General features: G+C 40.2%; 1 protein-coding gene across 4 annotated transcripts in view; it reads left to right on the top strand.

Moving 5' to 3' along the window:
* The window catches only part of Ca-beta (Calcium channel protein beta subunit), a 75363-nt gene extending 55731 nt beyond the window's left edge, over positions 1-19632 (top strand). Inside the window, exons 4-13 of one of the 4 annotated variants that reach the window (XM_089590247.1) lie at positions 8611-8727; positions 9027-9146; positions 9295-9508; positions 12326-12423; positions 12987-12992; positions 13117-13253; positions 13339-13504; positions 13577-13952; positions 14149-14190; positions 17503-19632. In XM_089590247.1, coding sequence (XP_089446373.1) covers positions 8611-8727; positions 9027-9146; positions 9295-9508; positions 12326-12423; positions 12987-12992; positions 13117-13253; positions 13339-13504; positions 13577-13952; positions 14149-14190; positions 17503-17702 — 1476 coding nt within the window. In that variant the 3' untranslated portion in view covers positions 17703-19632. Of the gene's footprint in view, positions 1-8610; positions 8728-9026; positions 9147-9294; positions 9509-12325; positions 12424-12986; positions 12993-13116; positions 13254-13338; positions 13505-13576; positions 13953-14148; positions 14191-15798; positions 16346-17499 lie in introns of those variants that run through there. The other 3 variants (XR_016292901.1, XR_016292900.1, XM_089590248.1) reach the window with 3 other exon arrangements.
* The last annotated feature ends 2938 nt before the right edge of the window (positions 19633-22570 follow it).

Here is a 22570-nt window from a genome sequence, read left to right as displayed (position 1 = left end):
TGAGTGTGTGTGTGTGATGCAAGCGCCGAGAGGAGCGCGAAACAGGTGCGGCTTTGAGCGCCGAAGATGAGCCGAGGGGACGATGTTATTATGACGACGACGAGGAAGGACACCACGCGAGAGCATTGAAACTGAGACTGATATTGTGACGTGTTCGAGCTATATATATATATATGTATATATTGGGGTACACAAGGAAGCGCGTGCCGATGGACCATCGGGTATCATGTACATTTGTTATTGGGGAACGAAAAGTATACCTATACGTGCGGGGGTGGGTGGGTGTTGTTACGTGAATGCGCCGCCGAAAATAAAAGGGCCAGTATAGTATAAGCTCGTTGATTAAAAAAGGCACGCGCCGAGCGTTGCTTGTCTTTACCCTCCCCCCCCTCCCCATCCTTCCTTCCTTTCCACCCCCTTCATGCATCTGCCGTCTCGTAAAACATCTCTCTTAGCTCGGTAATTTTGGTGCAGCTCGAATAAATTATACGCTTCATCTCTCCACTTTCTTGCTCGCGTGCATGGTGTTTACTTTACTCTTGTCGCTCTGCTATACTTACGTGTTCGGGCTACCTCCTCGATGTATGTTATGTATACCTATATGCGCGTATCGAGGGGCTTTTAAGCCAAAGCGCGTCACTCCAAATACCTACGCGGCTCTTTTCCCGTTGCTCGTCTTTCCGCGATTGTGATAAATCCTCGTCCGGCTTCCCTTTCGAAAAATAGACGGGAAATCTTGGGCTGGAAAAAAAACAACATTTTTATCTCTCCTTAGGCCGCTTGAGCAATCGTCGTCGGCCTGGTGAAGTGCCTATTTTTTTTTTTTTTTTTTTATAGATGTACCTAAGTGTAACGTACAATTGGTTGAAACCCTTTTACTTGCGCATTAAACGCGTGGCTTCACGGCAGCTATATCCATTTAAATACTCCACGAGAACATTCGAGATTTTTATTGGCTTTGTTGGTAGCTTACTGTGTCGATCAATTTTTTCAATAATTTAATTTTTATAAGAAAATGTAAATTTAAAGAATCTCATCTCGTTAAATGATCGTTTTCGTGTTGCGAATGATATTTGTTATTCATACAATAAAAATTACCATTTTACATGATGGAAGTATGATATTTTAAATGAAATGGTGAATTTTACTTGTAATATACATTTTTTTTTTACTTTAGTACACACTAAGGCCATCTGGTAGAACTTTTCAAAGAGTCGCCGAAAGACACGTAAAATGTTGTAGTGAACGTTGATCGATATAGTAGAAACCTACCCGGTACTTTCATTGACCGACATATGAATGGCTTGATGACTGTTTTTCGTTTCCTGCCATAGGTATTCATTATCCATATCTTATAAATATTTTATTCTTTACAGATTTTTAATTGATTAAGAAAACAAACTATTACTATAAATACAAATTTTGCTGCTGATTTGGTAAATCATTATTATAAAAAAAAATAAGATGAGTCTCGCAATGTATTTTAACGATACCTACATAAAGTGTAAAACTAAATAAATGTTTAATTCGAAACTAGAAGTTAAACAAGCCAAAGCTTGAAATATTTCACTTGCCACTTCGCCGTTTGTTAATTTCGAAGTGAGCAAAATTTATTTGCCAAAAAGTGTTGAAAATTATTTATCGATTTTAAACATATGCCATTGGCTCGAGGAGTAATAGAGGAAAGGTAGACATCGATAACTTACATGTATAAGTTACGGATGTTGCACTTGAACCATCTTACCATTATACGATTTGATAGTGAAATGTTGCAAGGATATACTAGAAAATTTTAATGCACTTGCTGAAAATGTCTTTTAGACGTAAAAATTTGACATCCAAAGAAAGGGTAACCAACAGTAAGAAATATAAAAAATAAATCAACGTCTACAGCTACAAAAAAGCTTTTTCCGATTCTCGATTTAAAAAAGGACTTGAAAGTAGTTCAAGATGATTTTTTTGCTTAAACCCTCACGGTTGCTCTAATTGACACTACAGAATTTGAAAAAAAAAAAAAAAAAAAAGATTAAATCTAAAAAAGAAAGTTTTTTAAAGATTATATTTGCAGAATTTTTTTGACAAAACGAAACAGTGACTCTTCCAAGATACTTTACAAAAAATGTTGTTGTTACCAACGATTCATTAACAGAAGTTTTTTAATAGCTTTTTAGTTTATTTTAGTCATTTTGAGACAGAGATCGCTGATATGCGGTACAGGAGCATGTGTGTATTGCCACTTTTTGTCTTGAACCGAATCGCATCAAGTTCAGAGTCCTATGTTCTACCAACCAAACCAAGTTAACTAATCACTGACGCTCTTAACTTTACTTAACGTAAAAAAATGTTTAGATTGTTGTATTTATTTATTTTTCATCGGGGCTATTTACAAATTGTGAGATTCAGTCAAAGAAAATCATCGCAAATTATCGCAGTATTTACAAAAAAAAAAAAAGGTTGATTTTACTCAAAAAGCCTATCGTGCACCTACTAGTTATATTTTACACCAATTATTCTCTCTCGTTATCTGCCAGACAAAAGAAACAAACTTGAACAAGTCACTTTAGTGAAACAGTCGTGCCCAAAAACGTCTCACACTGATTATTTTACAAAGAAATCCTAAAAATTCCGCAATTAAAAAAGTCAATCTCAAGTATTTGTTACTCGGTATGACGAAAGTTGACAAAATCCAAAAAGGGCAACACTCGATACACGGTCATCGATGTAAAAGCACCCCCGAGCACTCGATGCCGACAACAAAGTCTCGACGTGACAAACCAAAGGAGCAATAAGCAAAGAGAGAGAGAGAGAGAGAGAGAGAAAAGGGTACAACAACGAGCAGCTCCGATCCGCAACTCTCGCGTGGCCTCACGCGTTTCCGGCCAAAATTTCTCGCTAATATGCACACACCACTCTAACGCATTGTGATACCTGTTATACACGCGCAAGCGATCATCGTCATCCGCCTGCATATCTCGTAGCGGCTGCGACGGGGCGCGTCGACCACGACTACTTAGTTGGCAGAGATCTGGCCGAGGCTTATTTATAGCCCGGGGAGGCCGAGGTGCGTTCCAAAACCTCTTCGCCAGACGCCGAGCTGAGCAACACCAGCAGCGAGGCTCGTCGTGCGCGAGTAGCAAGTCAGTACAGCCTCGGGGCCTCATCGCCCGCATCGTTGAGAAATCGACAGTGTAAAGAGTGACGCATGGGGCGATGTTGTAGGTTTTCAAAAAATCACCAAATGCCACTCGTGTGCGGTGGAGTGAAAAGCTCGGCATCGTCGAGCGAGTGACGGGACAAGCCGCGAGCGAGCTCGTCACGTGCAAGCGGTGGTCCCCGAGTGCTTGTGGACCTCGTCGAGATCGAGACACCCACATGTGGCAGCCTACGCGAGGAGAGGATGTTCATGGCCGCTGCAGCCGTCGTCAGAGCCGAGACAGCTGACGACGATTGAGGCTCGGGAGGAGCGGGGCGTTTTTGGGCGCGATACAGTAGCCTGTGTTTGAGCATATATATCGGAGACATGGCGCACCTGCGACGCCCCGTTAGGCGCGATCACTACAAGCCCTTCGGCAAGAGGAAGGTAATTTCATGAGTGCCGTGATTGAGGTGAAAATTGATTTCTTTTTTTACCCCCAACTCCTGGCCCTTCTTTCCAAAAATAACTACGAGTGGCGGAAAAAAATAATAACTTATTGACTTTACTCGATGCACGCGGTCGATATAACGCTTTCATTTTGATTGACTCAAAGTCACTTAATATGATCGAACTGCGGATACTTTTTGGTGGTCCAATGCACCTATGGAAGTATATTCACCTGATGAATCGGTGGGGTAAAAAGCTAACTTTTAAGAACTTTTTTTTATCCCTGATTCACGTATTTGTAGAAGGATGGTGCTAGATTGGAATTCTTGGTTGTTCCTTTAATCATGGCGCGCTATCTAGGCTATGTTGTTTTTACAATCGACTGCGTGCAATGATGACACATAACATTCTTGCTAGGTGCAAACGAAAGTCGAAGTAAATTCATAAAAGTTACAAAATTTTCTGTGATTCGATTCTTTTGTTCAAAATAAAATAGGAGTAAGCATTTTGTATTCGGTTTTAGCGTAAGCTGAAAATTAAAAAAAAAAAAAAAGGTTCTTATAGCCTCTAGAGTTTCACTTCAGTTTCCCCTTTCACCGATAAGTAGTTATACTCGATAATTGTTGATGACTAGTTGTAAAGTTGCTTAAAACGTATATTCCAAATAAGCTCACGATCTTCACCTATAAAGAACCGCTGGTTAATTTTTAAGCTCAAAAAAAAAAAAAAAACATTTCACAAAACTAACCAAGTATAGGTATACCTATACTCTTAAGGTTTGACGATTTTGGCCGTGAAAGAAAGTTCCAATTTCATGCAACATTAAAGCGTCACGTACACGGCTCCCGCTAGTCCCTTAAGTGCACTTCATCTCTCCTTGTGCTTGAAAATCGATAGTTTCAAATACATCTGATAATCCACAAGGTCAACCCGGGTCTTTTAATCACCCCATCGAGGAAATACGTATCATTTAGTGTACACCTGATTTTCTATTTCCGTCAATTTTGAGGCCAGGAATGAAATTCACAACTCCCGACCTTACAGATTAAATAGAGTTACACTGCATGTCGCCAGATCGTCTTACTCATTTACAGATCTCGTATTGTTGTATTGTGTTACGTCATACTCTCTTTTTCCCAGTGATTTCGCATGTACGCGCACACTAGCATATTTAAAGAAAATGACAAGGGAATGTAGAAACTTGCTCAAGAGTACAACTTTTGTAAAGTCAACTAATATGGATGATCCATGTGTTCATCCAATTTGTAAGGGAACATCCACGGAATGGCCATGGATTATTCACGCAAAGGTAGAAGTAAGGCAAAAAAAAAAAAAACGAGATAATGATTGAAATCAATACATAATACGAAAATAAGCATACATGAATCGTAGGACTATATAATAACGTATACGATATCGCATCAGGCAGGATCGTCGGGCATCTCCGCTTGAGTGCCCGATATAGACCATCGGAGGATCCGCTCGCCCGCCACCCCCTTTTTTCCTTCACCCTCTCCCGCCCTTCCGTCCACCCTCGCGTTTCATTCAACTTAGACTCGCCGACCCGCATACCGTGTTTGCGTACATATATGTGCCATGTGCCCTCTATAATAACTACTGCACCGGCGAACTTGACTACAACGTCCATCCCTCTTATATTACTCTCCTTGTGTGTTTTTTTTTTTTCATCATCGATTATACACATACCTGTAATATGTTTTAATTGTATTTTATAGTAAAATGGGTTTTTTTTTTTTTACTCAAGAACAACATATACCTACTTTTGATACGACAAGATATTAAGTCTCGTTATCCATGTACAATGATAAACGATTCTTATCTGCCAAAGAGATAAATTGCCTCCTGAAGTTCATTAAAATATATATCATGTATAAATTACATATTGATAGGGTAATTTTTTCCATGGAGTTCGTCAGCTCGTTAATGGTCCCATCGCTTACAATTAATCTTTCCCCCAGCAGGTTCACGCTCCACCGATGCACCATAAATCTTGAGTCCTGTGTATATCTGTATTCCTTAGCCATATACACGGTGCGCGCACGATTCGTTTTAGTCAACAAAAGAGTCACTCGATTCCAAAAAAACCGAAACGGACAAACTTGCACGTGTATATATACTGTATAGGGGGTATATGCGAAATGATGTTGCTACACACGCAACATATCATATATAATATTTGCTCTCCTCCTCGGGTGTACGTGTAGGTATACACGGGGTGCAGTGGCCTGCTGCTTCGCGGAGGGGCTTTTCCAGATCGATAACCGTACACCAGCGGAGGCAGGGGTTACTGCTGCTCCTGTATACTGGTGGTGTCTTTGCCGTGGCGCCACTTGGCTCTCTCCCTCTAGCCTATGTACACCAACTCCATCGGCGACGAGAGGGAGTCATCGGCCTCGGGCGCGAAGCTCCGGCGAGTCGAGCGCCGGCGCGAGCTTATACGCACACCCACGCCCGCGTATATACACACGTAAACACGCTCGTCTCCCCCTCGTCGTGGCTCCAGTCGTGCTCGATTCGCTCGGCCGGATGCGTCGACGGCCGACCTACAAAACGAGCCAGCGCTGCCTCGGCAACCCACCCGGCGTCACCGAGGCGAAAACCTGGCAATCTGTCGCCCAAGCTCGTCCTCCCCGAGGAGGAGCCGCGCGGCCCGGTATGCTGCACCGGCGTGCGCCAGCTAAACCAAAGACGCCAACGAGGAAGGCGCGCGCGCCTGCCGTGACCCACTTTTTCACTCGCTTTGGCCGCACCGAGCATCACCGTCTTACGGTTGTAGTCCGGCCGTTGTGTTGTGCGATGGAAGGATAGGATAGCCTTAGGCCTTAAAGCACGGGGGGGGGGGAGGGACAGAAAGGACGGTAATATGATCGACAGGTGAGCCAGTCCAGGTAACGAGAGTGCATTAGGCGGGCCGCCCACGGATGCACACGCCGGGTGTTGTTCCGTATACATTGGCGGCAGCGTGATAAATATCCTCCATCTATACATACCTGCGTGCCTACTTGGTTACACACCACCCGGAGCCGGATGGCTTGCAGGCGAAAGCGGAAAAAGCTTCTTGGATGGTGCCAAGTGCCTCCTCGTGTCCATGTAGTGTTATATAGTGAAGAAGAAATCACGGCTGTGGTAGGTCGGTGAATTTGGGGGGGAAAAAAAAAAAATAATCGACAGTGGAGGTGGAGGAGGAGGAGGTAGAGTTGACTATCTTTGGAAATGATCGGATACAACCAGCACAATTCGGGCTACAATAAGCTGTTCACTCAGGTACATAACAGTGGCGTATAATATATACAAAAATGTTACATCCCCAGTGTAATTGGTTTCTTCTTTTTTTTTTTTTTTTTTTTTTTTTTTTAATTTTTCGAAAGCACCAATCGACGAAAATGAACGTGAGCTCTTGTACGTGGTTAAACGGAAAATCGTGACCCGTTTGCGTTGATGTCGATAGCGTTTTATAATTTATCCGAGCTCGATCCGGCCTAACCGCCTAGGTATATATATATACAACACTACTTACGTGTCTGATCGCAATCGAGTGCCACTACTAGCTCTCGGGAGTGACTTTGCTCGTTACACTTTAATACACGTGTTTGTGTGTGTGTGTACGTGCCAGTAATTTGGAGTAAAAGGTTCATCGCTTTTTAATCATTACAAGGCTTGTACTCCAGAAGCTGTGTTCCGTCGAGCGCGACGAGAGGCAACTATTGTTGGTAACTCAGATGGAAACAAAAATAGATAATTTTTTATCAATTCGCTGGTTGTAGGTGTAGGTCAAAGGTGATTTGTTTATTTTTTATTATTATTATTATTTTTTTTTTTTCCACGTAAGTAACAGCTTTTAGTGAGGGGAGCGTCTATGAAGTATTTGTACGCGAGAGCTGGCGCGCCGTATTGGACATGGATGCGTGCTATACGTCGTGGCAAGGCCATCATTCTTTCGCGGAGATACGAGGCAACAACTATACACAAACTAAACGGAGCAGCGTGTAAATATAAACGAGAGACGGCGCCTGATTGCCCTTCCCGCTCGTTACGGGCTCTGCGTGTGTACAGCACGCGCGGATAGAGTATTTGCACTATGTGTACACGTTGCTCTTTGAATTAACTCGAGACGCGATCCGCAAAGAATATTGTGTATACGAGGAGAGAGCTGATGGTTTTTTTTTTTTTTTTTTTTTTTTTCTACGCAGACCTTTGTTGTTTTTTATCCAACTCTGTCCCTTGGGAGGGTCGGGGGAGGGCTCGCTGGAGCGCGATGACACTCAACACGCAGGCACGCCCTTTGAGCCTTTCAGTTTTATATATTCGCCAGTGTCTCCACGTTGTCATTGTCCTTATTGCTATTCTCGCCGTGTGTGTTGTCTTTATTTCCCTCCGATCGACCTTTCTCTCTCGAGAACCTTCGAAACTTTCTTTCCTTTTTCTCTTTTTTATTTTTATTTTTATTTTTATTTTTTTCCCCTCCCTCAACGAGTATACCCGTACGCCGTATACGCTGTAAAGCTCTTTTTCTTTTTGTTTGCGAAAATAATCATCTCACCACCTATACCGCTCGTCTATATTTTTCGTTTTTTTTTTTTTTTTTTTTTGTTTTTTTTTCCTTACAAAGCATACCATCTCATAGGGCTCCATGTCGAGAAGTAAAAAAAATAAAAAAAAAGAAGGGCAATGTTACCATGTTACTAGAACTCATCTCACCGGCCTACGCGAGATGATACACGACCAATGTTACAATGAGGGGCGAAAGAAATTTTCCAACAAGTCATCCGATCGATGGTTTACGCTTGTTTCGCTCGCGCGTGGTGGTCCCCAAGGCTCGTGATTGATTAGCATACAACCAACAAACACCTATACATTAGAAATACAACTCTCCCGCGTGAACTTTCGATGCACGTGTGGTTCACACATTTTTTTTTTTTCTTCATCGTATTGTCCTGCATTTATGGTCGAAGTAAAAAAGAAAGAACATCGTAAGAGTAAAACATGTGATGGTATTGTTGTTGCAGGGCTCGGCCGACTCGAACTATTCACAGCCGAGCTCGGATCTCTCGCTGGACGAAGAGAAGGAGAGCTTGCGCCGCGAGAAGGAGAAGCAGGCCCTCAACCAGCTCGACAAGGCCAGGGTAACTTGTTGTTTTTCTCTTTTTCCCTCCCCCCCAAACGATCCATTCTGTTTGTCCGTGCTCGCTATACGTTATACACGTGTCCTTTCCGCCATCGAGTCTCCACGACCCGTAGGCGCCGTTCGGACGATTTTTGCGCCCTCCCCCTTTTTTTTCCGCCCAGTATCATTTTTCAAATTTACCCGCCGCTCCAATGAAACGCGAGTGAAAAACAGCTAGGATTTTCCCCGCGTCATCGTCCACAGCTCGGAGGAGTGTAACCGATCCGTATCGATTCCCTACGATAAATTGTTTTGCAGACGAAGCCGGTGGCGTTTGCGGTGCGAACGAATGTCAGCTACGACGGATCCATCGACGACGACTCGCCGGTCCACGGGTCAGCCATCAGCTTCGAAGTCAGGGACTTTCTCCACATCAAGGTAACGACGAGTCTCGGCGTGAATTTACAACGTGTATACCACGTGTATACACATAATCGCGTGATAGAGCGGGGGTTTTTGTAAGCGTTGACGTTTCGTGTGTTTTCGCTCGCTGCCCCACCAACGACATCGCGGCTGATTAACGCAGGAAAAGTACGACAACAACTGGTGGATCGGGAGGCTGGTGAAGGAGGGATGCGAGGTCGGCTTCATCCCGTCGCCGATAAAGCTGGAGGCCCTGAGGGCCCAGGCGAGCGCCGCACGCGGTACCAAGGGCCTCTATTCGAGCGCACGCGGAGGGTCTTCGGGGAACCTTGGTGAGAGCGGTATGCCCTCACGAGGTTCCACACCGCCCACACCAGGTAGCCCAGAGTGGTCTGCGTCCCCTACATCCCTATACATACAACCATCCATCCATACATCTCTGTGTATACGTTCGCGTCTATCGTCTGTCATACGTTTGTTGTTTTACAGTGTGTATACATACATACCTATGCAGATGATAAATTATAATTTTATACACAGTGATGATGATGATGGTGGTGATGATGATTTTACGATTTTGTATATCCGTCACGTCGGTCGGTCGGTCTGTGTATGGGCTTGTCGTAGCGTATTGTAAATATATATTATGCGCTTGTGTGGATGGACTGGTGCACCGTGTGTGCCGCACAGCATTCGGCTATATGTACATGATGTACTGTTTTTTTTTTTTTTTTTTTTTTTTTTTTTTCGTTCCCTCTGCTGTTGTGCCGTACACCGAATGCATGCGCCATCACACGTATAATACCTATATACTTTGATGTGTTGTTATGGGCATTGTTGTTTTTTTTTTTTTTTTTTTCCATATTTGCTCTTTGGACAAAGTATGTCACACATAATTATATATTGTACAACATAAGCTGAGCTTTGGATTGAGACACGTGTGTTGTGTGTTGGCTTACTTGAAAATGATGCCAAATCGAAAGAATAATATTAGAGATTTCACATAAAGAAATAACATCGGGTACGTGGTCAAAAATAACGAAAAAATATATGACTGAGATTTAGTCTTTTTTACGGCTTTTGAAACATCTTGTTATGAGAGAGACAAATTATTGTGGTCTCCCGAAAAGCCAATGTGACACGCTTTTTGCTCGCTTGAAAATAACGTTATAAATATTTCATGGTTCAAAGTACCATTTGTACGTATGTAATCAGTTTGTATCCCGAGGATGGTCTGTTTAAATTTACCAAATCTGGCAAAATTCAGTAAAGTGCCGTTTATTTTTGTTCCCGACCTCAAACTCAACAGTTCACATTTAGGAGCTGACTTAATTTTCTCCTCAGTCGACTTTTTTTTAAATATTTATCATGCTCTTTCTAAAAAAGCTGCAAATTTACACAAGCGTTTTTTCTTCGATTATTTACATTTTTCTATTGAGATTCGAGTGAAAGTGTCACTTTTGTTGTTTGGAGCTTTTTTCATAAAGAATTTAATTACTCAGTTTTCTAATGTGACTTGTTGAGTGATAAATCGAATTAAGCTCAGTTTTCAGATGTACTGAAAAATAATCTGTCGTTAAAATTTAAAAATCAACCAAAAAAGTGTTGCATCAACTTTTTGGAACGACCACAATTTTAGACGTAAAAAACATAAAATTTTACACGGGTTACTTATTCGTTTATTTGCTTAAATGTTTTCGCGACTAACTTTTACAAGTCCATACAATGCGAAGAACGAGCAAGGGATCGATAAAGGTCTATATACATACCTGCTCTTTCTTATCTCTCTGTGTACTTAATTGATTGTTTTCTCAAAACATGTAATGTGTATATAGTAGATACAAAACGATAAACCTAACAACTATAAACTACTGCAGTATATACATATTACAATTATTATAACTATTAATATTACTAATATGAAATATGGTACTTACTTGTTTTTGTTCCCCGTCTACTTGCTCTCTGTGAAGTAAACTCAACCTCGAACCCTCGAAGACCCTCGAGGTAGTAATTTTAATAATCGTCGATCGATTAGTTACGATCGATGGCGTGCAATTTGCTCTAATAAATTTTCAACACTACAATTCATGTAGAGCTGATGCGGATACATTATACCACATTTACGAAGTCATGATCTCACACTCACACATATCGCAGCAAATTGTGTCTTTAATTCATTGTTACTATAGTTTTTTTTCATTATTATTATTACTATTTCTGCTGCAGTCGAGAGCCGTAATGTTTACAAATATTGGCTTTTTCAACTTTTTTTAAAAATTTCGTTCAAGCTTATTTTTATCACATACGTTTTTCAAGAAGTCATGGGCCACCGAATGGTTACAGAAGCAAAGAGCAGTTGATTAATACATTCCTGGATAGATAACTGATGCTTGATAGTTGTGATGGAACTTTATTTTTAATTTTTGCTTTTTTTCCTAACTGCTACAATACGTATCTTTTATCTTGGTGTACATGGTTAAAAATTCGCCTGATGAAAAGTTTGAATTCTCATTTTACTCTATACATAACTATTGCAAAATAGAAATAAGACTTCTCTTTTCTAACAAGTTCTCGATTTGAAAGTTTTTTTTTTTTATCAGTAGATTTATGCACAAATGTTTTATTTGTTTGTTCGTATATTTATCACGTTAATCTAATTAAACAACTTTCTCCCAACAATTAACATTTTCGTGAGATACAGAGCAAAACGATTGATTAATAATATTGTAAACGTTACGAATCGTACTTATGTTCACGTTAAAATTCAATGATATCATGAAAAACGTCACTTTCATCACGCATCAAAAAATACGCAATAGTTATCAAAGCAAAAGCAATTTTTTTTTTTTTTCTCTCTCAAACATCACAAAAACGATCAAGTAGCCGTATAGAAAATAGTCGTACAGTATAGCCTAGCTGTGCGCTGATCAACCATACCAAAGCACGCATGCAAGTACCATCCGCCGGTTTTTTGTGCGCTTTTGGTTCCGAAAGACCATGACCAGCTGTACCAGAGAGCACAAAAAACCACACCAACGCGCAAGACCAGAGCTTTGCTTATCGCACTTGTAGCTTGTGTATCCACGTATAGTTTTTGCAAGCAACAAATAGTAACCACGAGCCGCACGATTATACATTGCGAGGAGAGAGGGAGAGATAAAATATTACGGAAACGTTTGGTCTTTTGCCAGGCGATGACAACGACAGCGTGGGCAACATCCGCACGGGCAGAACGACGCTCACGACTCCTCCAGCCAAGGAGAAGCGGAAGAACTTTTTCAAGAAGCCGGTAAACACTCTCGATCAACTTTTTTCATATCTCTTTTTGACGTATTTTTTCTTTTTTTTTTTCCACCTTCCCAACAACTCGCAACGCCTATATCTTTCCCTTTGCGCCGTAGAATAATAATCCCGCAGGTCACGCTACAGCTGGTGGTTGTAGGCCTCGATAGTGTATCGCCGATCGTTCCCTTTTTGCCAATTTGTGGTGTACTTCGTACAAGCTTTTTAACGTGCCGTTCCCTCGTAAACCCTTATGCAATGCTGTAAAAACCACAGAAATCCAACTGCTTTTATCTCCCAATGAGTAGAATCGAGGGTAAAAGCTGGTTGTAGAGAGCATTAGATCGTTCCAGTAAGTCGCGCAGCTTCGAAGGAAGTTCGTCGGAGGGGGCCATTTTTCATTTTACCGATGCCGAGGGACTATCCTTCGTTTCCCGTAGCGCATTGGATTTCCGTAATTTTGCCGTGAAATATATCCCCATAAAAATTAACTGACGAAGCCACTAACTGGTTTTCAATCTTTGTTTTCAATCAATCGACCACACTACCGTGCTCTCGCATGCCCTGAAGTCTTACGTAAGTGAGAAGAACTGCGGCCCAACCGCAGCCACCTGATTTTTTTATTGTTTCTTTCTTTTATTTATCAAAAATCGAGTGCGACCATTTATTGACGATGAAAAAAAAAAAAAAACCATTGCAGGAGACGGCGACACCCTACGACGTGGTCCCTTCGATGAGGCCCGTCGTGTTAGTGGGACCATCCTTAAAAGGTTACGAAGTTACTGACATGATGCAGAAGGCGCTTTTTGATTTTTTGAAACATAGATTCGAGGGCAGGTGAGGGAAACATTGCCCACAATGTATACATACACTTAAAATAAGGCGAACGACGTTTATTTGTCCAACGTGACGTAAATTTTAGAATCATAATAACGAGGGTGATGGCGGATATATCCCTGGCCAAGAGGTCACTGCTGAACAATCCGACCAGACGGGCAATTATGGAGCGCTCGACGAGTAGGAGTAGCTGCTTGGCCGAGGTGCAGGCCGAGATCGAGAGGATCTTCGAGCTCGCCAGGACGCTTCAGGTGAGCTACGGTTCACTGTAGAAAAAAAATAATAATAATAATTACCAATTAAATCCATTGTAATCATCTCAGCTGGTCGTTCTGGACTGCGACACGATAAACCACCCGTCGCAGTTGGCCAAGACGAGCCTGGCCCCGATAATCGTGTACCTGAAGATCTCCTCGCCCAAAGTCCTGCACAGGCTGATAAAGTCACGGGGTAAGTCCCAGGCCCGCCACTTGAACGTCCAAATGGTCGCGGCGGAGAAACTGTCGCAGTGCCCGTCGGAGATGTTCGACGTCGTGTTGGACGAGAACCAACTCGACGAGGCTTGCGAACACGTGAACGAGTACCTCGAGGCTTACTGGCGGGCCACCCATCCACCGACCAGTCCCGCGGTCCCCCGGCCCATGCCATCCGCCCCCGACGCACCTGTTGGCGATGGAATGCCACCGCGCGTCACCTCAGGTAAATCAACCAACGCGTACACCCCATGGTAACAACTTGTTCTCAAACAATGATTTTCAATGCTATGTCAACGACGATGGTGAATCATGAAACTCCCACGTCCTTCCTTCTGTACGATACATCCGATGGCCACCTCTCATCGCTCGCATACTCATCACCATCGTGTGTCTTTTTTTTTGTCCTCTCTCATGTGCAGCCAACCGCGATCGGGAGATTTACTACGGCCACGAGCCTAGAGGTAACAACCTTGTCAAGTCATGTACTCCTGTTTTTTCTCGCACGCTATTGATTATCTATCTATCTATCCATCGGTCGTTCTTTTCTCTTATTATCTCTATTTTTGTAACGTTAAACAGACCGTCTCTCTTTTATTTTTTTATCATTTTTTTTTTTTTTTTTCCTCTACTTATATACTTTCTCTCTTTTGCACAGACGAATACTACTTTTCTCTTTCGATTTTATGTGTATACCTATGTATAACAATTATATACTCGGCTCAATACATTTTACAATAAATCATATATAATCATAATGTACGAATTTGCACGTAAATGTTGCATGACTTGGTGTCCATTAGGCATACGTACTGCACATCGTACTTGCGCCTCATCTTTCAACTTTTGCCATGTGCCTATATATATATATATATATACTTTATTGCTCTCTCGGCTTCGATCGCCACTGCAGCTGATTTGTAATTGTGTCTCATTAGCGGCAAAAGCAGCAGCGAACGAAACCAGCATGATAGCCTCGATCATTCGGCCATTTTCACCGCTCACCTCATAGTAATACAAATCAGTACTGCGACATTGTCATTAGTATATGTATATACATATAGTTATTATTCGCTCGACGTTTCATAAACGCGCGTCAAAATCAAGACGAAGAACGAGAACACGGAGAAGAAGAGGGTCCGTGCAAATGAGAATGCTCGAGGCGACGCGTCTCAAATCATTTTTTCATGGCTATACATAGGATGAACCATTATTAGCTCATATAATGTATATAAATATATATACCTTACGTATTTCTTTTCAGCGACAATGTATGGATCAGCGCATTTGTACTCGCCGCAGTGAGAAAGCCGCGCTTCTTGTATCTACCTTCGCTTATTCCGTTAGTTCCGACAATACTCATATTCACATGTACCTTTTTTTTTTTTTTTTCACTTTACTCGATTCACGCTCATCAACATTACGTCTTTTTTTTCTTCCGTTTTCTCTTCATGTACGTACGTATACATCATTATATCAATGTCTTTTATTTTTTACTTTACCTTTTTTTTTTTTTTTTTTTTTGCTTTTACAAGCCAATTATGTGCATCCATGTATATACATGTTGTCGTTGATCATTTTTATGTTATATTTTCATTATGTGCCTATGATATACATATTTATATTTTTTTTTTTTTTTTGTCTCAATACGAAAGAAACTCTATATACTGCTTTGAGCACAATCTTAATCTATATGTGTGTCTATAAACTTTTTCGATTTAATTTCGTATACTTTATATCCGTACTTTTATTTATTTTAGTGTATATTTATTTCTGCGATGCAAGACGTATATAATAGTAAGAGACGCGTACGTTGCGACAAATGATAATCTTTTCTCGAGACAATCCAATGAAATGAAAGAGAAAAAATTCAATTGATTCGGCGGTATAATGTGCTTGTACACACGAAAGTTTTTTCCAAGACAAATATAAGCGGATCAAGAGTTGGAACGAGTATAGGCAAACAAAACAAATCAAAACAAACGGCAAAGCCAATTTATATGATAAGCGGGCTGTGGGGAGATGAGGTCCAATTATCTGTGTGATTTCTTTTGTTGTCGTGAAATAAAAAGCCACGGAGCCACTGGCTGCCACGGGGATCATCAGAAAAGAGGGCAGGGTCACTGTGAGTCAGGAGCCCGACTTTTGAGCATCCCAAGTATAACTCGACACGATTGAGATTTTCCCGCTACTCTTGGCTCTACTCTTCTCCCTCTCGTATGCCAATGACAACGGAGACGATTTTTGCGGACCAATGTGTACTTGATTGATACTGTCTTCCACCAGTGCTTCAAGATTTTCTTTCTGTCCCGTCAACTTTTCGCTTGGCCCAAGCGGCCCACGAGACCGAAGACGGAAACAACTAATGGGTAGATGTAGAGTTTTCAGGTTTCTTATTAGGATTTTTAAGACGATTGGCTAGACCCGGTCACGTGCGCGTGTTCGTAAGTACGAGTAATAGGAACAACGATTATACATAGAAAAAGCGTTTTGTCTCTTGCATGGGCCCTCCCCCCCTTTTGCAATATAATACATAGGACAAAAACATATTAGTCTTAACATATTAGTCCCTTTCCCTGTACCTGCTCCGAAGATTTTTAAACTAGCTGAAATGTAATAGTTAAAACGACAATAATAATAATAATAATCATTCATAGAACCGAAAAAAGAAGTTAGATCAATAATTGTATCGTCACGACACGTGCTAGGTGGTTTTTGGGATGCTAAACACTGGGGTTGAAAAATCAATGGTCAAGTTTAATTGGAACTGTTGTGTGGAAGGTGACCCAAAAAACATCTTGTGCACTAGGTGCAGTTTTTGTAAAAATCTCACTTTTTTGGTCCTATGTACCCACAACCGTAGTCCTAATATTTAGTTTCATGAAAAAAAGTGAAAAAGATTTTTTTTTTTCTTATCCTCGGTCGCAAAAAAAAGTGATCTGTGATTTTACCCTTCCTACGACTAAATGGCGCTTCTTGAGCGTACACGTCGTTGTTTTGGTGATTGTGTTACATTTGTTCAATTGCCGTGAGTTTTATATGGATTTTGAATTTGTCGATGCAGCCGACCCTATACATGACACGTGGCCCGACATCTCCTCACATAGATCTAGACCTCACATAGAATAGAAAAATTATTAACAAGTCGCAACGTCGAAATACCGATCTCGAACTTTTTTTATTCTTTTTTACTCCCCAACAAGCGCCTCTACTTTCTTTTCTTTCTTTTCTTTGTTTCTTTGGTCCAATGACGCAAAAAAAAAAATGCTTGTGCCTTTTTTCATTGTTATTTTACTAGCTGAGTACATACTTGCACGGTGTGAGAGTGCCTACGTATTTGTAGTACACACGATTTTTAACGCATACATTTATCGTTTGTTAATGTAAAAATTAACCACATAACTCTATATGGCTAATATTTTTTCTTTGGCTTAAAAAACACGGCATTAAGTTCTGACTTGCCTAACGCATGTGATTTACTTTTTGATTTTACCGACAGCGTCGACCGATGAAATCGGCTGAATTATCCGTAAAATTCCATCTGACGACGCTCTCGTACAGAATTATTGTTTAAAACTCACTTCAGTCTACAATATACCCGAGCCGCACCCGAGTATACGAGACTGAAAGCTCGTGTGCGCTGGTCGTGAAAACCGATCGATCCAGGGACCAATCGATTTTCAACGACACAGAAAACAAAAGCATAAAAAAAAAAAAAGTAACTCGGTTCAACCCTGCACAACCGATGTACACGTGTGTCTGTGTGACCGTAGGAGGCGGAGGCGGCGGCCCTTACGGACACCACGGGGGCTCGAGGCGCTCGCGCCTGGAGCGCTCCGACCGTGCCGAGCACTACGCCGAGCGGGACGAAGAGGACGCTTACCCAGCCAGCGCCGGGAGCGGGGATTACGGGAGCGCGCGACGTCGCCAGCAGCAACAGCAGCAGCAGGACTCGCGGACTCTCGCCGCTATCTAGGAGCTGGGGCCCCGGGGCCTGTCGCTACTGCGCTGTCCCCACCTGCGCACCACCGCCCTCTAGCACACACAGCGTATTATTATCATTATAATTATCGAATATAGTACTTACATGTACTCATGTTGTACACTCGCCCCGTCACACTGACACACCGAGAGAAAGAGACGTTGGATCCATCCTCATCCTGATTTTTGTCACCCGATGTACTTACTACACCCCCTTTCGTCCCCTTTCCACGATCACGAATAAGCTCGCGCGAGTGACTCAGTGCCAACCCACCCCCCACCCCCTCCCGACCTTATTATAAATATCTTTCATATTTGCAAAGTTGTCTCTCTCATTCAGTCTGCTATAAATTTTTTTTTTTTTTTTTTTTTTTCATTTGCGGCACGAGTGTATAAAATCATCCCGTTGAGTTACATCATCAGCCGAAAAATGAAAACGACAGCAGCATAGCACAATGGTTTTTTTTTCCCCCTACAATCACACACACACGTGAGCGGATTAATCGGATTGAAAAGGAACAAACTAGTTATTTAAAATACACGCAAGAATACAGTCGATTTGGAAAGAAAAAACTATACACGCATATGTACACGCAAGCCCCGGGGCTTTTATATTTTTGAACTGTGTCCTCGCGGGCCCCATGAAGCGTAAATAATATTTCCTCCGTAGCAACCTAGTTTCAAGTGATTATCGGCCAAAACGGCGAACATAAACTTACAACTTTGAAAAAAACGAGAGAGAGAAAATTCACCCTTTGATTATTGATGATGATTGTGGGGCGTCGGACGAGATGATACAATGCTGTAAGCCACTTTGGTGTCCAAAGGAGGTGCAAACTGTCAGAAATGTGAACAGAAAACGAGGGTAACTGTGCGCAAGTAACGGGACTATGGAATAACGAACGAAATTATAAATATTAAGATTTTCTCGTAATTTTAGTCCTATACTCTTTCGAGAAAAGTCAAACAAGTAAAGAAACAAAAAATCGCGATTACGATAAAATAATGAGCCAAAGTGTATACACGAGTCTGCTACGTTTATAAATTTTAATATAAAAAAATAATTATAGTCTACAGAATACCAATGTCACAATTCACTTTCGTGTATATAGTATATAATAATATAAATGCATATACGTACATGTGAGAATGTGAGAAGATCCAGTTATATATAACATAGACTATACATTTAAATATAATTATATACGTATACATATATGACATAAAAATACAGAGATACCTTGTGGTGTAAAGTCGAAGATGAGAAACAGGAGAAGACGACGCATCGTGTATACATATACAAAAATTGTATGACGCATCGCGTGGTACTGTAAATACTGTAAGAAAATCACCGAGGCGGAGATAACATTTGTGCAAGACCTACACGGTCTACGATTTAGAGAGAAAAAGGTTGGAAAAGGTGGGACAAGTAATGCGTTTTTTTTTAGTTAATTTGTACCATACTCGAGACACGAATTGTTTTGCGAGCGCGTACTACTCTTCCACTGCACGAGAGTGCTCAAGCTCGAGCCAAGTCATTTTCGTAATTTTTTTTTTTTTTTTACCCACCGTCATTGTTATTATTACCATCAATCACTTTTACGAAGCTACTCGTTGTGACCGATTGTGCAATTTTGCCGTATTAATTACAATTAATAATTGTACGATAACCAAAGAATCTAATATTTGAACAAAACAATGATCAAAGCGATATTTTTTGTGCAGAGTTTGTGCTGCGTTTTGAAGAAAAAAAAAAAACAAAAAAAAAAAAAATCGATAAAACTTAACAAGATGTATAGGAACAAAATTATTGTATGCTAGAATGTCTAAAAAAACAATTACAATTAGTAAGTGTGTGCGTGTGGACATAAAAAACGGCGACGGCCAATCGCAGGTCGTCGCTAATATTTGAAACAATAATTGTCTATCTATGTACGTCTTTCAGCGATCAAGTCTCGGCATTGGAATCCTTCGAACATTCGATGCTCGGCTCGCGATCTTCTTTAAAAATAAAACTAATCGGTAGTTTTCCCATGAAGTAACATTTGACGATTAAATCTGAATGGATTATTCAACGTAGCGAAATGAAAAAAATAGTTGTAGATTTGAATGCCGAGTCTTGATTACCATTGTCTGAAGCTGCGGTCTCGCTCCGGGCTCAAAGTGTAACGCGGACAGTGACGAGTGTATAGATGTAAAAAGTTCAAGATGTTGATTAATTCACTGATTAAAAGAAAACCTTTTGCACCACTTCTTGTACGTAAATCGATCATCTTTCGACGAATTTCATATTAACGATGTCTTCAAATACTATAATGGGTACATTAATTGATTATTCTACGCGTAAGAGGCTTTGAAGTTTTCGTATTCCATTTTTTCTTCGCGTCCAATTCCACAAAATCTTTTTCTAAAAAAGTAAACAAACAAACAAACAAAAAAAAAATGAACAAACAAATAATATTTATCAACAAGTTTTTTAAACTTATTCCTCGTTATATTTTTAAATAATTAATTCAATGCTAAGTCACAAGCCAAGTAAATATACATTTTAAGAATAATTAGTTTTGTTTAATGTATAACAACTTTATATAAATACTTACAAATATAGATACGCAAATGAGAATTCCTGCAAATTTAAATAAGTGTAACGGAGAAAGCTACAGAGTCTCTTGAATCAAGTGAATGGTGCATGTGTAATGTATGTTTGTACATATATATATTTCCAAGTCTTTGAAGGTTACTAAAGATTTAATCCCTCCTTGAGGGTGTAATTCATTCGTCATATGACTTTGTAATTTTATTTCGGTTACACGATAGGTATATTTTTTAGTTACGATTGTATCGATTCGCGTGAAACTTGAGTTGTTAAGATTAGTCTGTTTTCACTAGACCACCTTTTTATCTTAGCTTTGTGTTTTTTTTGGTTTTATTTGTTTGTCGCCAAGAGTGAGTGTAACAAAGAAAATATGATAAAAATATAATGGATGCCGGTATGTTGAAAATTAAACAATTTACTGCACTGACATGTTTTTTGTAAGATTTTTGTAAGAGTCTTTGTGAGAGGTGCACGAAAAAATGGTGTCTTAACAAACATTTTCGCTCTCAGGCAAGAAAAGTGCGATCGTCGAATTTCACGAGATCGTTGTAATTAAACATTTTTTCAATTCCAATAAAGCCACCTACTTGTATAGTAATTTTGTGCCGACAATGCAAAACTTAAAAAGTAACTTTGAACGGAAATCAAGCGAAAGCAAATATGTCTTTACGTATACACGAACCCGACGTCTCGTAAAGAGTTTATAAAGAGAAATTTCAATCTTTCTTGAATCCGCTTGTTGTTCAAAAAAAAAAAATAATAATAAAATTAAAAAAAAATATAGCGTATATTATAGAGCTTTCGAAAATCAGTGAAAGTACCTAATAGCAAAAAAATTAATTAAAAGATTGCATCAAGTATAGCGGCACGTAATTCTTTAGATGACGAAAGAAAAAGATAAAAACCAACTTTAGAACAACTTTTACTGCGTATTCCAAAGATTTTTAAAGTTTTTTTGTTGCACACGTTGTTGTAGAGTGATATTTTAGTTTATCATAGTGAAATCGCCTGCGAGTATGCGCAGCACGATAAAATAACTAAAAAACGTCTTTACGAATTTGAAGAAAACCGTTGGCTTCGGAAAGAATATCGTTTTATTTTAATAAAAGATTAAAATTTATTGAAAAGTTAAATAATCAGTTTTATGTTTTTTTTGAGTGAAAATCCTTTCATCGATACAACTGCGATATTCGTTGATGTGAAAAATAATACATTTATTTTTTAATTTGGCAATGTGAAATTTCAACAAGTGTGGTATATTTTATTTTCAAGAAATATATTTATTCACGTTGTACTTGCTGGAACCTATAACATTTTTCCGATTTACTTGTACGAATGTATTAAGGGAAACACTGAAAGTGTAAAGAGGAAAATCCAATTCACTTCCAATTCACCAAATTAATTAAAAAAGAAAAAAAATGAAATTCATATGACTTGATAAAACAAAAAAACAAAGTTACTACAGTTCATGGTATGTAGATGAATTATCGCAACAGTAATGGGTTGTAAAGCACAACTTGCCCTTTATCGCGAGATACTCGTTTTATTTTCTTCTCACGAATACGCATAAAAATTCTTTAGATTGTGCTTGATGAGCGTGTAGGGCTGAACCTCTTTGAGTTTTTGGCTGGTTCGTTGGATCAAAATATATTTTTCGCGTACTACTCGTGCTTGTAGCTTGCATGATTTGGCAAAAGCTCGCGATTAAAAATGTTTGATGTTCCGCCGGACGGATCAGTAGGTGACCAACGGTTTCGGACGCGGAGTCGACGTGAAATGTCGAGAGTCCACGTCGATTTTCGAGCTTTCTATACATACGTACATTTATTATACATACATATATATATTTGTAGCTATCTCACTTGTAAAAATTTAATTATCATTGCGGACATATAAATACAGTGTAACGATGAGTGAGCGTTGCATTACAATTAACGTGTGTACGGATTGACGTCAATCAGTTGAAAAAGTTGAGACGGTAACGTTATTCGGTCGATGGTTATAGAATTGAAATGAACAGATGTTGCAAGCCACGTATTAAGGAGCCGATTTGCAAGTTTTGCGCAGTCGTCGATCTTTCCCAATCACTCGAATAAAATTTAATTACGCGCTATTGTTAAAAATTATGCTTTGATTTTAATAACAACTGCACAGGGAACTTCTTATCACAGGCAACGATGTCATTTTCAGATGGTAACCGAAATATCGAATTTTTTTTTAATAAATACATTTGATTAAAAATAATTGAAACGTCCGTCACTTGTTTC

Source organism: Copidosoma floridanum, unplaced genomic scaffold, assembly GCF_036245765.1.
Source record: "Copidosoma floridanum isolate Cflo_tuat_1 unplaced genomic scaffold, Cflo_Japanese_pri ptg000012l, whole genome shotgun sequence".
NCBI lineage: Eukaryota > Metazoa > Arthropoda > Insecta > Hymenoptera > Encyrtidae > Copidosoma > Copidosoma floridanum.
This window is presented reverse-complemented; position numbering and strand designations above follow the sequence as displayed.